Source organism: Pseudonaja textilis, chromosome 5 (genome assembly GCF_049901715.1).
Source record: "Pseudonaja textilis isolate UNSWEBS1 chromosome 5, rPseTex1.2, whole genome shotgun sequence".
In the NCBI taxonomy this organism is placed as follows: Eukaryota; Metazoa; Chordata; class Lepidosauria; order Squamata; family Elapidae; genus Pseudonaja; species Pseudonaja textilis.
The window spans coordinates 16,229,317-16,241,745 of NC_141994.1; the positions used below are offsets into that span (position 1 = coordinate 16,229,317).

The window sequence follows — 12,429 nt, forward strand, 5'->3', positions numbered from 1 at the left end:
ATATCCCCAATAGGAAGAATTCTGGTTTTAATTCAGTTTGCTCCACTGTTATTTCCTCTAACCATTTTTTATTCTATGTCAGTATCTTTGGGCTTCAGTGCAGGAGCCACATATGAAAGAATGTTCCCTGTTTCTTTTTACATTTCCAGCAATTCAGATTCATGTTAGGAGACATTTTCGCTATTCTCGAGGGTGAGAGATGCCATCTATAAAACATTTTATAGTCATTTTCTTTATATGCTGCTGATTTTGTAATTTTATTATTCCTTGTCCAAACCTTTTTCCATTCTAATAATGTAATGCTACATTCTATGTTTTTACTCCAAGCTATCATATTGCCTTTGACTACTTCCTCTTCTAATTCCATCTCTAATAAATAATTATAAAATTTAGTTATATTTTTTTAATCTGGACCTAATAGAATTTTATCTAATTGTTGTGCCTTAGTATAAATTCCAAAATTTTTCTTGTCCTGGCTATATCTATTTTGAATTTGCAAATAAGCCCACCAGTCTACTTGTAGCCCTTGTTCTTGGAGATCTTGCCATGATTTTAAAGTTCCTTGCGCATCAAGAAGGTCTTTGTATTTTATCATTTTATTAAGATTTAAATTATTTGGATGTATCATCGCCTTCATTGTTGAGATCCAGATTGGGATTTTTGAATAATTTTTTTTTGTTCCAATTAGCCAATAAGGAATCTCTAATTATATGTCTGTGGAAATACTTCTGTTTAATTTTCCCAGTGCCCCATAAAAATGCATGCCATCCCCTCTGTAAATCATGGCCTTCTAAAAATAAGATCCTTTTATTCGACAGATTTACCCACTCTTTCAACCAAAGTAAGGAGGCTGCACTATAGTATAATTCCCAATTTGGGAGTGCCATACCTCCCCTGCTCTTCATATCTTGCATTGCCCTCGGTTTTTTCCCTTGCCAGATAAATTTGCTAATTATCTTGTTAAGTTCCATGAAGTAAATTTATGTATTTTTATTGGTATTGTTTGGAATAAGTAAATAAATTTGGGCAGAATATTTATTTTTATAGTGGCAATCCTCCCTAATAAGAAGATTTGCAATTTAACCCATATCTCTAAATCGTTTTTGACTTGCTGTAATAATTTATTATAATTATTTTCCATTAGAGTTTTGCATTGAGCCATCAACCAAATTCCTAAGTATTTAACTTTTTTTACTTTTTGTAATTATCCTTTCCAATTTTAGTTTTTGTTTTTCTGATAAATTTTTAATTATTAATTTCATTTTTTCCCTATTAATTTTAAGTCCTGCAACTTCCCCAAATTGATCTAACTCCTTCAGTAATTCTTGACCTGTTTCAATTGGTTCCTCTATGAAAAATGCCCTATCATCCGCAAATGACTGGAGTTTATATTCTTCTTGTTTAATTTTTAGTCCTTTTATTCCTGGGTTCTGTCTAATTCGTGTAAGCAAAGTTTCCAAAGATAATATGAAGAGCAGGGGGGATAATGGACATCCCTGCCTGACTCCTTTATTTTTATTGAGCGCGTGTACTCTCCATTAATTATAATATTTGCCTTTTGTGAATCATAAATTGTAGTCACGATGTTTTCAAATTTAGTGCCTAAATTCATATTGTAAATTTGTTGAATTAGGAATTGCCAATTTAGATTGTCAAAGGCTTTCTGTGCATCCAAGAATAAAAGGGCCAATTGTTTTTCCGGATGGGCTTCATAGTATTCCAAAACATTTAATACTATTCTTAAATTGTTCCTAATTTGTCTATTAGGAAGAAATCCATTTTGATCTTTATGTATATATTCATTCAATATTTTTTTCAATCTATTTGCTATAATTGTAGTAAATATTTTATAATCAGTATTTAACAGGGAAATTGGTCTATAATTTTGTATAAGTCGTAAATCTGAATCTTCTTTCGGAATCAACTATATCAGTGTCTCCTTCCATGAATCCGGCATTCTTGCTGCTAATAGGACCTCATTATATACTTCCACCATGAGAGGTCTTATTTGTTCTCCTATTTTCTTATAAAGTTCCCCTGGTATCCCGTCGGGTCCTAGGGTTTTATTGTTCTTTTGGTTTTCTATTGCTGCTTTTAACTCGGGCCACATAATATCTCTAATTAATATTTCTTTCATCTCCTCCTTGATTATTTTATCTTTAGTAATACTCAAATAGTTTCTTATCATATCCTCATTCACCTCCTTCTTTTTATAAAGATCTTCAAAAAATTTACATGCAATTTCTTTTTTCTGTTCTATCGCTTGTTGGGCATCCCCATTCTCCTCTATTAATTGGAAGATCAATCTTTCTTTTTTTTTTAAGTTTATAGGCCAACCACCTTCCTGGTTTATTGGCCTGTTCAAAAAATATCTGTCTGGCTGTATTTAACTTTGAAACCATTCCTTCTTGTTCGATTAAATTTAATTTATGTTTAGTTATTATCATCTGTTTTTTCAATTTGCAATCTTTTGGGGTGTTTTGCAGCTGAATTTCTAATTATTTGATTCTTTGTTCTAATTTATTTTGTTGGGCATATTTTTCTTTATTTCTTTTAGCAGTGTATGATATCGTTGTGCCTCTTATCATTTCCTTCATTGTATCCCAAATATTCTGTTTCGTAGTTGCCTCATTATTGTTTTCTTTAAAAAAATAGTCTAATTCCTTGTCAAGTTTATTCATAAATTCTTTCTCTTTAATTAGCTGTGTATTTAAGGTCCACCTTTTCCTCGGTTTCTTCCTGCCTTTCCATACTATCTGATTCGGATTGTGATCTGCCCATTCGTTTGGTAAAATTTCAATCTCTTTTAATTCATTTACTAATTCACCATTCATCCACACCATATCAATTCATGTCCATGATTGGTGAGGGTTGAAGTAAAATGTAAATTGCTTTTTCTCAGGGTTTAATTTTCTCCACATGTCTATCAAATTTAGTTCAATCATCATTTCTTCACATGTTTTGGGTAGTTCTCTTTTTTTCTTCTCCCCCCGCACCCCCTACTATGATCTTTCTGGTGATCCACAATAGAATTGAAATCCCCCAAGATGCAAATATTCCTTTTATCTAATTCCATTAATTTCCCATGTAATTGTTTAAAAAATTCCTTTTGGTTATCGTTAGGGGCATAGATTACCACTAGCAGAATTGGAATTGATTTAATCCAAATTTGTAACACCAGAATTCTTCCATTGGGGTCTATCCAAATTGGCTCTGCTTTCATATCGTCTTTCACATATACTGCTATCCCTTTCTTTTTCCTAAAATCTGCTGGCGACGTATACAAATTCCCTAGCTTGGGGCATTCTAGATATTTTTCTTCTTCCTTCCTTATATGAGTTTCCTGTAAACATATTTTTTCTGCATTTTGTTTAATTAATTTGGTTAGTATTCTTTTCCTTTTTATCCTAGAGTTTAGGCTATTTATGCTAATTGATAGTATTTTCTTTTCTTCATCCATCACCTAATTGACTCTTGCTCTTTGTCTTGTAGTTACTCCTGTCTCTCTTTGTGGCTGATTGTGCATCTTCTGTTCTTCTCTCTCTTGATGTTGTTTATTTTTCGAATTCCTACAATTCCCATCTCTATTTTTTTGGTAGTCTTGCTCGTCTTGCAAATTCATTTCTAACTCATCTCTACTACTCAATTCTTCATGGCCTATCAATCGTTCGTAAAATTCTTGGGCTTTTTCCACGGAATCTACTTTATTTTTCTTTCTTCGCAAGTGATTAGCATTCCCTCTGGGATTAGCCATCTAAATATGATATCTTTTTGGTTTAATTAGTTCACCAGGAATTTATAATCTCGCCTCTGTTCTCCCACTCTTCTTGGGATTTGTTTAAGCAACAAAATTTCTTTTCCTTTGTATGTAATTGTTTCTTCTCTAGAAATTTTGTATATAATATCTTGAACTTTCCTTCTGGCAAATCTCACATGGACCTCTTGGATGTTTATGTCGTCTTGTGTAATTTGTGCTCATTCTGTATACTTCGTCTAACTCTTTTAGAATATCGTCCTTATCATTTTCCAATAGGTCTGCTAATATTCCTGCCATCACTTGTTCTAAGTCCTCTTCTTTAGATTCCATTATATTTTGGAATCTTAGATACTCTGCAGCCTTGTCCATTTCCAAATATACCAAGGAGTCGTCCATTTCTTTACTCACATTTCTTAATTGCTGACCAACCATTTCCAGCTTCTTTTCCGTTTGTTCTGTTCTTTTCTCAACCTCCTTTACTGTTGATTCATTCCTTTCTAGTGCTTGCTGTATTATTTCAATTTTTTGATCCAACTTTAGGATGTCTAGTTTCATTTCTGCCTTTAAGTTTCCCATCTCTTCTTTTAGTTCAGCTCTTGTCAGCTCTTGATTCGATATGATTTTTTACCACTATTTCCTGAAGCTTCAGCATGGACTCTTGTAAAGTAAGAAGGGTCAATTGAATATTGGCATTCGTGATGATAGGTTGTTTTTCTCCAGGTAGAGTTTTTTTGTCTTTTGTCAATTGTCTTTTGTGCCATCACTGAGGTTGATGGCATTGAAGTTGTTTGTATTGAAGAGGTCTTCTTTCCAGTTTTAAGCGTTGTATTAGTGACAGAGGTCATTTCTTGTAAAATTTGTTTTTGTTTTTGTATTATATTAAATATGTTGTCCCAAATTAACATTCACTATTGAGAAGTATCAACTATAAATGGCCACTACGCTAATTAATATGATACGTTACAGGATTAACCTCTCTTATCAATATATATATATTCTCCAGAACACTTACAGCTAATTTCTAAAACAAATATCTGGATTTGTAAATCTTAATAATATATCAAATTCCTCTATTTAAATTTAAATACTATTGATCTGTATATCTATAAGTGCTATAGAATCCCAAATCCCAAAATAGTGTTATGAAATAATATTTCAAATACTTACAAATCTAAATAAAGATATATCAACCTTACTATACAACAATTAATTAATCTATAATAATCACAATTAATCACAATTATTTAATTCAATCTAATCAATGCCTATAATCAAATATCTATACCTAATTAATTAATTATCACCTCCCTGTTTTTGTGTGTGTTATAGCCAAATATAAACTACAATATTTACTAATGTATCAATTAAATATATATAAATTACATTTACCACATTCAAAAATCAGTTAAGTTGATGTCCAGAAATAATTGTTGCAATCCGCAAATTTAAAAGCTTAAAATGTCTTAATATAATTGTTCAGTTCTTCAAGATTCCTTCACCGAGTGCACTGGAAGCACAGAGTTGCTGAGTAATGTCTCTGATTTTACTATCTCACCACACTTTCCGCTGTAGTCGTTTCTCCTTTCATTTAAAAGTTTTACAAGTCCATTTTTAGATTCAAATAGTCTCTTTCTTTAATAAATCTTCTCCACTTACTACAGCTCCAGTCCAATAATCCCAAAGGAGACCAGTAAATTATTCAGTTTCATTCGTGGAATATTTAAAGTTGTAATTTAATTCCTTACTTCAAGTCTCCCCACATCTCAAGTTTGTCCTTCCAATTTTCCCCAAAGTCCACAATTCAAATCCTTCAAAGTTCCCTTAAATTAAATTGTTATTCTTTCTTCTTTTTTTTTCCTCCCCCAATTATTATCAATCTCTCAGATCCCTCCGATTCTCTTATCTTCTCTGTCTGATCGCTTGCGTCCTTACCCTCTTCCGTCTCATGAGTCCTTTCGCTTTCGCTGCCACTTGTATCTGCTTTGGCCGCTGTTTTCGGGCTTCGCTCCGACTAAGATACTCCAATATTCAATGCTCAATCAGGATCGCAATTTCTTTCACTCACACTCTTCATTCACCACAATCTGTCACTCACTCGCTTCCTCTTGTATGCAACAATCAAGGCTTTAGGACCGCCATTGCTGACAGTCTCTTGTTGTCGGTCTCCACAGGGTTTCTCTACGTTGCAATGAGAATCACCTTTTCCACATCATAACTTGAGTCTCCCCACACTGGCACGCTTCTCTACAAGATGCGTGCACCCCTAAGCATCACTCCAACAGCAAGAGGAGATAGCGTGAAACCTAGGACGAGCTTCAGCACCTCCATTCACCCATATCTCGTCACCAGAAGTCCCAACAGGCCCTCTTTAAAGGACTGGAATAAATGGGCAGATGTCCTTGTGCTGATTTCTATAGGGCTTCAAAGGTAATGAACAGAAGTCTATTGGCAACAAATTCAGGCACTCCAAAATGGGTATTATTTCACACTAGTGATATTGTCTTGCCAGTCGGTTGTCATGACTCTGTTTAGTACTAGTTCAGAAATGGTATTCAGCAGGTTCTGGCCAGTCCTGGAGAATCGGTAGCAGAAATTTTGAGTAGTTTGGAGAACCGGCAAATACCACCCCTGACTGGAGATTTTACAGTATCCTTCCCCTGCCATGCCTACCAAGCTATACCCACAGAATGGGTAGTAAAAAATTTTTGAATCCCACCACTGTACTAGTTGTGGTTTCTGGGGCATTCATGAAAGCAGTCCTATGTAAAAAAAATGCTGCAATAGTCAGATTAGATGATGGTGTGAGTTACAAAGACGGTTGTAACTGGCATACCAGCCAAAGCTGAGTCCAGAAGCACCCCTAAGTCACAGAACCTTTTAGTTCCATAAATGGGCCTGAATCCTGATTGAAAATGATCCAGATAGCATGTTTCCTCTAGGGTTCTCTGCAGCTGATTTTGTATTGTTTTCTCAACAATCTTCCTTGGGTATGGCAGGTTGGAGAGAAGGTGAAAGTTTCAGATATGGAAGGCCTCTATAAGAGAGCTCAGCCCTTCTCTCAAAGTAGTAATGGCTGCCTCCTCACACCCACCTAGCCACTCAAAGGGCCCAGCAGGAGCATGGATCTAGCCTACAAGTGACAGAATTCAAAGTATCAAGGAAACCTTTCTACTTCCTCCAGTTCCAGAAAATTAAAAGAAAACCAGGTCCCTCCACGGATGCCAGCTGTTCATGACCATGGACTCTACCCAACTGTCTTCTAGCCGAGAACAGATATGAACAACGTTTTGACAAGAAATCAACAAATTTTATTTGTAAACTGCTCAGAGTCGTGCAAGTGTGATGGGTGGTGTACACATTTGTTAAATAAATAATTTTTATCTGATATGCCTGCAGGCAGGATTCTATCTGCCTTTCCACCAAAGGGTTTGGATAATTCTCAACAAGGCCACTGAGTTAGGACCTGCAATTGCGATCAGGGTGGAAAAGAATGGCCCCTTCACTGTACAAAGCTAAACATGAGCTCTTACCAGAGCTCGCTTGCATCCATGTCTGATTTGTCACCATTTCTTTCAGTTCCTAGTAACTTAGGAGTTTTTCGGTTGGTGGCTGTGCAACAGCCTTGCTGGAGCAATCTTGTCAAGGGCTCTGGTCAGGGGTGGGCTGCAGGGGTTCGGGACAGCCCCTAGCTAAGATTCTGCAGTTCAGAGAACCCCCAAATCAAACTCCTGCTTGGCCTCACCCACCCCTCCCGTCCTCTCCCACGTGGCCCATGTTGGATGCAGGTAAGCGCAGGGCGTGTGCGTAGGCTTGGGGAGGGCGAAAAACAGTATCCCGGAAGTTCGGGAAAGGTGGAAATGGGCCCCGTTTCCAGCTTTCAGGGAACCTCTGGAGCCCAGGGAAGCTGTTTTCACCCTCCCAGAGGCTTGAGGAAAGCCTCCGGAGCCTGGGGAGGGCAAAAACACCTCCCCTGTGGTATAGGAGGCTGACTAGGCCACTCCCACTATAGCCACGCCCACCCAGCAACCAGTCATAGAACCCTGAATTCCACTGATTTTCACTGCAGACATTCACATCATCTTGAGAAAATGTGCAGCTGCTTATAAGGAGTTCATACAAGGTGACCAGCCCTCGCTGTCTAGAGCATTTCTCTTCCTCTTCAGATTTGAAATACACAGCATATTACTTTGTATTTCCTTAAAGAAAAACTTCCCTTTAAAATCCTATACCCAGAAGACAGAATAGGGTCACTCACCAAAATTGTTAGGATGCAGGTGTTAAACTAACTATGTCAACAAATTGCAAAGAGTATTCTTACCCATACAACCTGGAAGTGTACTGTTCCGTTTTTGTTGTGACTTGCCCTGTTGTACTGGCATGCCACAGCTTACTGAATAGCTATTTTCTGAGTCTGAACAAAATAAAAAGAGAAATATATATATATCAGTACATTCCTTTCCTTCATTGGTTTATAGAAATATTGTTAAACTCTATTCAAGTTAATTAAAATAGCTGGGTACAAAGCTGTCTTGACATCCAGATGTTGCCCAATCAGTTTGACACATGTTTAGTTAATCAAAATAATAATACAGAAAGGAGTCATTTATATCTGTAAATAATTTTTCCCTCATAGCTGCTAGCTGTAGAATAGGATGAAGCCAGAGAAAAGCTTAGGTCAACAGTCACATAAGGATTCTTTCTACAGCAGGGGTGTCAAACTCACGGCCTGCGGGCCAGATGCATCACGCACTGGCCACGCCCACGCCCAGTTTAGCAAAGGCGAAAAAACTCATGATACGTCATGTGATGCTGCTGTGATGATACAAGCTTGACACCCCTGTTCTACAAGTTCCGGGGCAGCAGAAAAATTTGCTGTTCTCTCTCCCTCTCCCCCCGCCTCTCTCTTATACACACATACACACACACACTCCCCTGCCGTGCAAATGATGCTGTTCTTCTTCACCAAGCTATGAGGATTTTATTTCCTTCCTGTCCTACCAGAGGTGGTATTCAGCAGAATCAGACCGGTTCTGGAGAACTGGTAGTGGAAATTTTGAGCAATTCGGAATACCACCTCTGACTGGCCCCACCCCCAACTATTCTCTGCCTCCCAAGTCCCAGATGATTGGCTGGGTCTTCTTTTGTTGCCCTGCACAGGAGAACGGAGCTGGAAAGCAGGTTAGTGGGATGGGGAAGGAATAGGGATTTTGCAGTATCCTTCCCCTGGAGTGGAGAGGGAATGGTGATTTTACAGTATCCTTCCCCTACCACACCCACCACAGAACCGGTAGTACAAAATTTTGAATCCCACCACTGTATCCCACCAAATGTTCATCAGCCTGTGAAGAAACTTCTGTCCCAGAATTGGACCACACAAGCATTTTACAAGTGCATTCAAAGACAGCTCCAGTATGGGTTGCTACCAGATGCTAGTTGGGATGCTTTTCACCATGATTTCCGGAACAGAGAAAAATAAGTTCATTGTTCAGTGCATATCAGCTGCCTACAAGGCCAACCAGCTATTGCCATATGACAATGCCAGACCAGAGAAGAGTTTGGGGAGGTACCAAAAATTTTCCCTACCGCCTGTATAGGTGAGCCAGAGTACTCAGTGTAGAGGAGAAAAATCTTGTTTGAAAAAACTGGAATGTCCCCTGGCCAACCTTTGAAGGTAAGGATATGCTTTTAAATGGTCAAAAGGTCCCTTTTAATTCAACCTAGTAAGGCCAGTTGACCGGGACCATGATTGAATGGTCAGTGAAAGGTCTCAAAGAGTAACCACAATGCTCAACTCTTTTGTACAATAACCTAATTATTAGTAATAGCTTACACATAGGTTTACTGAATATTCTTGCCATTAGTCTTGCCCCTGTTATAGTTACAAACAATTTGTTTGAACAGTACTTGCTGAAATGCATTTTAACTCACTTAATGCCACTGGGTGGTCAAAAGTCAAGAATACAGCTAGTACGTATGTTGCACGTAAAAATGGGTGGAACTTCTACTGCATCGTTGTGACACCATCTTGACCTTTTTCAATAGACCTTATAGACATCTCTGTGTAATTTATTTTATGGACCAGGGGAAAAAATGTTTTTAGATACCAACCTGGAACGAAAAGGGTGTTGGATGGACAGAATAAGAAACAGTTCTCAATTCCTCCTGATTTGCTACAGAGCAACTGAGCTTTGGGAACTGGATTGGCACCGGGCAAACATTTCACCATCTCTGAGGAAGAAAAAAGCAGGAAGCAAGTGACTCATTCAGAGGACTGAAGGATAGATCTTGCAATCAGGTTCATCTTGCTTCCAAGTGGGGTGAGCAGAGCAAGCGAGCCAGGCTGAAACAAACTGAATAGGTCCCATGAGCATAAGCCAAAATGTTAAAAAAAAATAATTCAAGGATGTCAAATTTCTCCCTGTCACATTGATGTCATATGATGTATTATGATGTTTTTGCCTTCGTGGAGCTGGGATGGGTGTGGCTTGTGCGTGATGCATCCGGGCCACGGGCTGCCAATTTGACGCCCCTGGCTCTAGCTCATGGGATTCCCTTTAAATAAGTTTCTAAGATATATCCAGAATGAAAGATAAATGCACTTTGACACTGCTACTGGTTGCAGCTTTTCCTGAAGAAGTGTATCCCAGTATCCCTCATCCTTTTCACCTATGGGTTAGATTCCTTCAATTTGCTATATAGAGTAGAGTAGAGTAGAATAGAAGAGAGTAGAGTAGGGTAGGGTAGGGTAGAGTAGGTAGGGTAGGGTAGAATAGACTAGGGTAGGGTAGGGTAGGGTAGAGCAGAGTAGAATAGAATAATGGACTTGGAAGGGACCTTGGAGGTCTTCTAGTCCAACCCCCTGCTCAGGCAGGAAACCCTACACCACTTCAGACAAATGGTTGTCCAATCTCTTCTTAAAAACTTCCAGTGTTGGAGCATTTACAACTTCTGGAAGCAAATTGTTCCACTGATTAATTGTTCTAACTGTCGGGAAATTTCTCCTTAGTTCTAGGTTGCTTCTCTCCTGCCCTTCTGGTGCTTTGGAGAATAGATTGACTCTCTCTTCTTTGTGGCAGCCCCTGAGATTTTGGAACACTGCTATCATGCCACCCCTAAGTCCTTCTTTTCATTAAACTAGACATACCCAATTCCAGCAACTGTTCTTTATATGTTTTAGCCTCCAGTCCCCAAATCATCTTTGTTGCTCTTCTCTGTACTCTTTCAAGAGTCTTAACATCTTTTTTACATTGTGGCAACCAAAACTGGATGCAGTATTCCAGTGTGGCCTTACCAAGGCATTATAAAGTGGTATTAACACTTCACGTGATCTTGATTCTATCCCTCTGTTAATGCAGCCTCTAAAAACAGCTGTTGGTCTCAAATGCTCATTGCAGGATAAGAGTCATTATTCACATACCAGTGCTGAGGATACTAGTGTTGTGGTTTGCTGGCAGCTTGTGCTGATGGCAGTAGAATCAGACAGTGGGGAAGAACAGGGACCAATCCGGGAGTCTGGCGAGGACTCAGATGAGGGTCCTGCGTCCGATGCAGAGATGAGGACAGGACCATCTGGGAGTTATGTGCTGACTCTGGAGCCTCCAGAATATGGCAGCAGTGAGGCAGAGGAATAGGAGAGCCTGTTCCCAATGTGCATATGCACAGAGCTGCCAGAAGGCAAGAGCAGCTAAGACAAAAGGGGCGACTCAGGAGTAAGGCTTGGAGATGATTGCCCCTCCCATAAGGTATAAAGAAAGTGCAAAGGAAGGAAAACCTTTGCAGGAAGCAAAGTCGTTCACTCGGATCGGTTTGGACTCTGAAAGGTCCGTGGTTCTGGAAAGACTAATTGGTACTTTAGTTGTTGGCAGTACTTCAAGTAAGATAAGTTGCGTTCTTATCAGACGTCTTACAAAGAACTTTGGCAGACATTCCTAGGAGTAATTATTAAGGTTAAGACTCATCCCAGGCTGAGAATGATGATAATTCACAGCCATTGAACTAAAATAAAAGAGTTTTGGATTTTATTTGTCTTTGTTGGTGTCTCAGGAAGCCTTGGTCAGAACAATTGTGATGTTTACCAGTAGGCCTCTAAGGTACAATTCACCGTGCTGGCCTATGTAGTTTGACATCTAAATACTGACATGACTATATATTTCAAGTAAATCCTACCAATCCAGATAGGGTAGAGGTAGTTAATGGGCTTCACCAACATGAGATCCAGGGCAAAGCGACAAACTCCTGCTTTTCATCAAGGAAATTTGGGTGTTCCCTCTAGACCTTTAGAAAAGCCTTAAAATCAGAGTTGTTCAGATTTGATTTATTTATGAACTATCATCAAAGCACTTACATTTTTTCATTTGTCATTTCTAATATGATTTTAAAGATTATTATTTTTGTATTATTAGTATATTGCTATTATGCTTTTTTTGGCTAATGGATCGCACCACTTGGAAACTGCTACTCTATAAAAATAAATAAATAAGAAATAAAACTGAAAGCAGTTACTTCTTTCCTCCTTTGGACAAAATGCTCAAGGAAATGTGATTAAGAATGAAATGAAAGGGAAGGAAGAATTTGTGCAACAAAGGAAAGAGAAGGAACTCACTTTTACAATATACAATACATATTGAATTGGTACACTATTAGGCTTGAAAAATAAAATTTATTTACTCAGA

At 38.3% G+C, this 12,429-nt stretch overlaps 1 protein-coding gene across 5 annotated transcripts in view; it reads right to left on the bottom strand.

Annotated features, from left to right (window-relative positions):
- Positions 1 to 12,429, bottom strand: part of SCUBE1 (signal peptide, CUB domain and EGF like domain containing 1) — a 200,665-nt gene that overhangs the window by 31,638 nt on the left and 156,598 nt on the right. For all 5 annotated transcript variants that reach the window (XR_015743772.1, XR_015743771.1, XM_026702705.2 and 2 more), the window contains 2 exons: positions 9,866 to 9,985; positions 8,076 to 8,168 (listed from right to left, as the gene is read on the bottom strand). Coding sequence is in view for 3 of the 5 variants with exons in the window: in XM_026702705.2 (XP_026558490.1) it covers positions 8,076 to 8,168; positions 9,866 to 9,985 (213 nt within the window). In the remaining 2 variants the exon portion in view is untranslated. The remainder of the gene's footprint in view (positions 1 to 8,075; positions 8,169 to 9,865; positions 9,986 to 12,429) is intronic.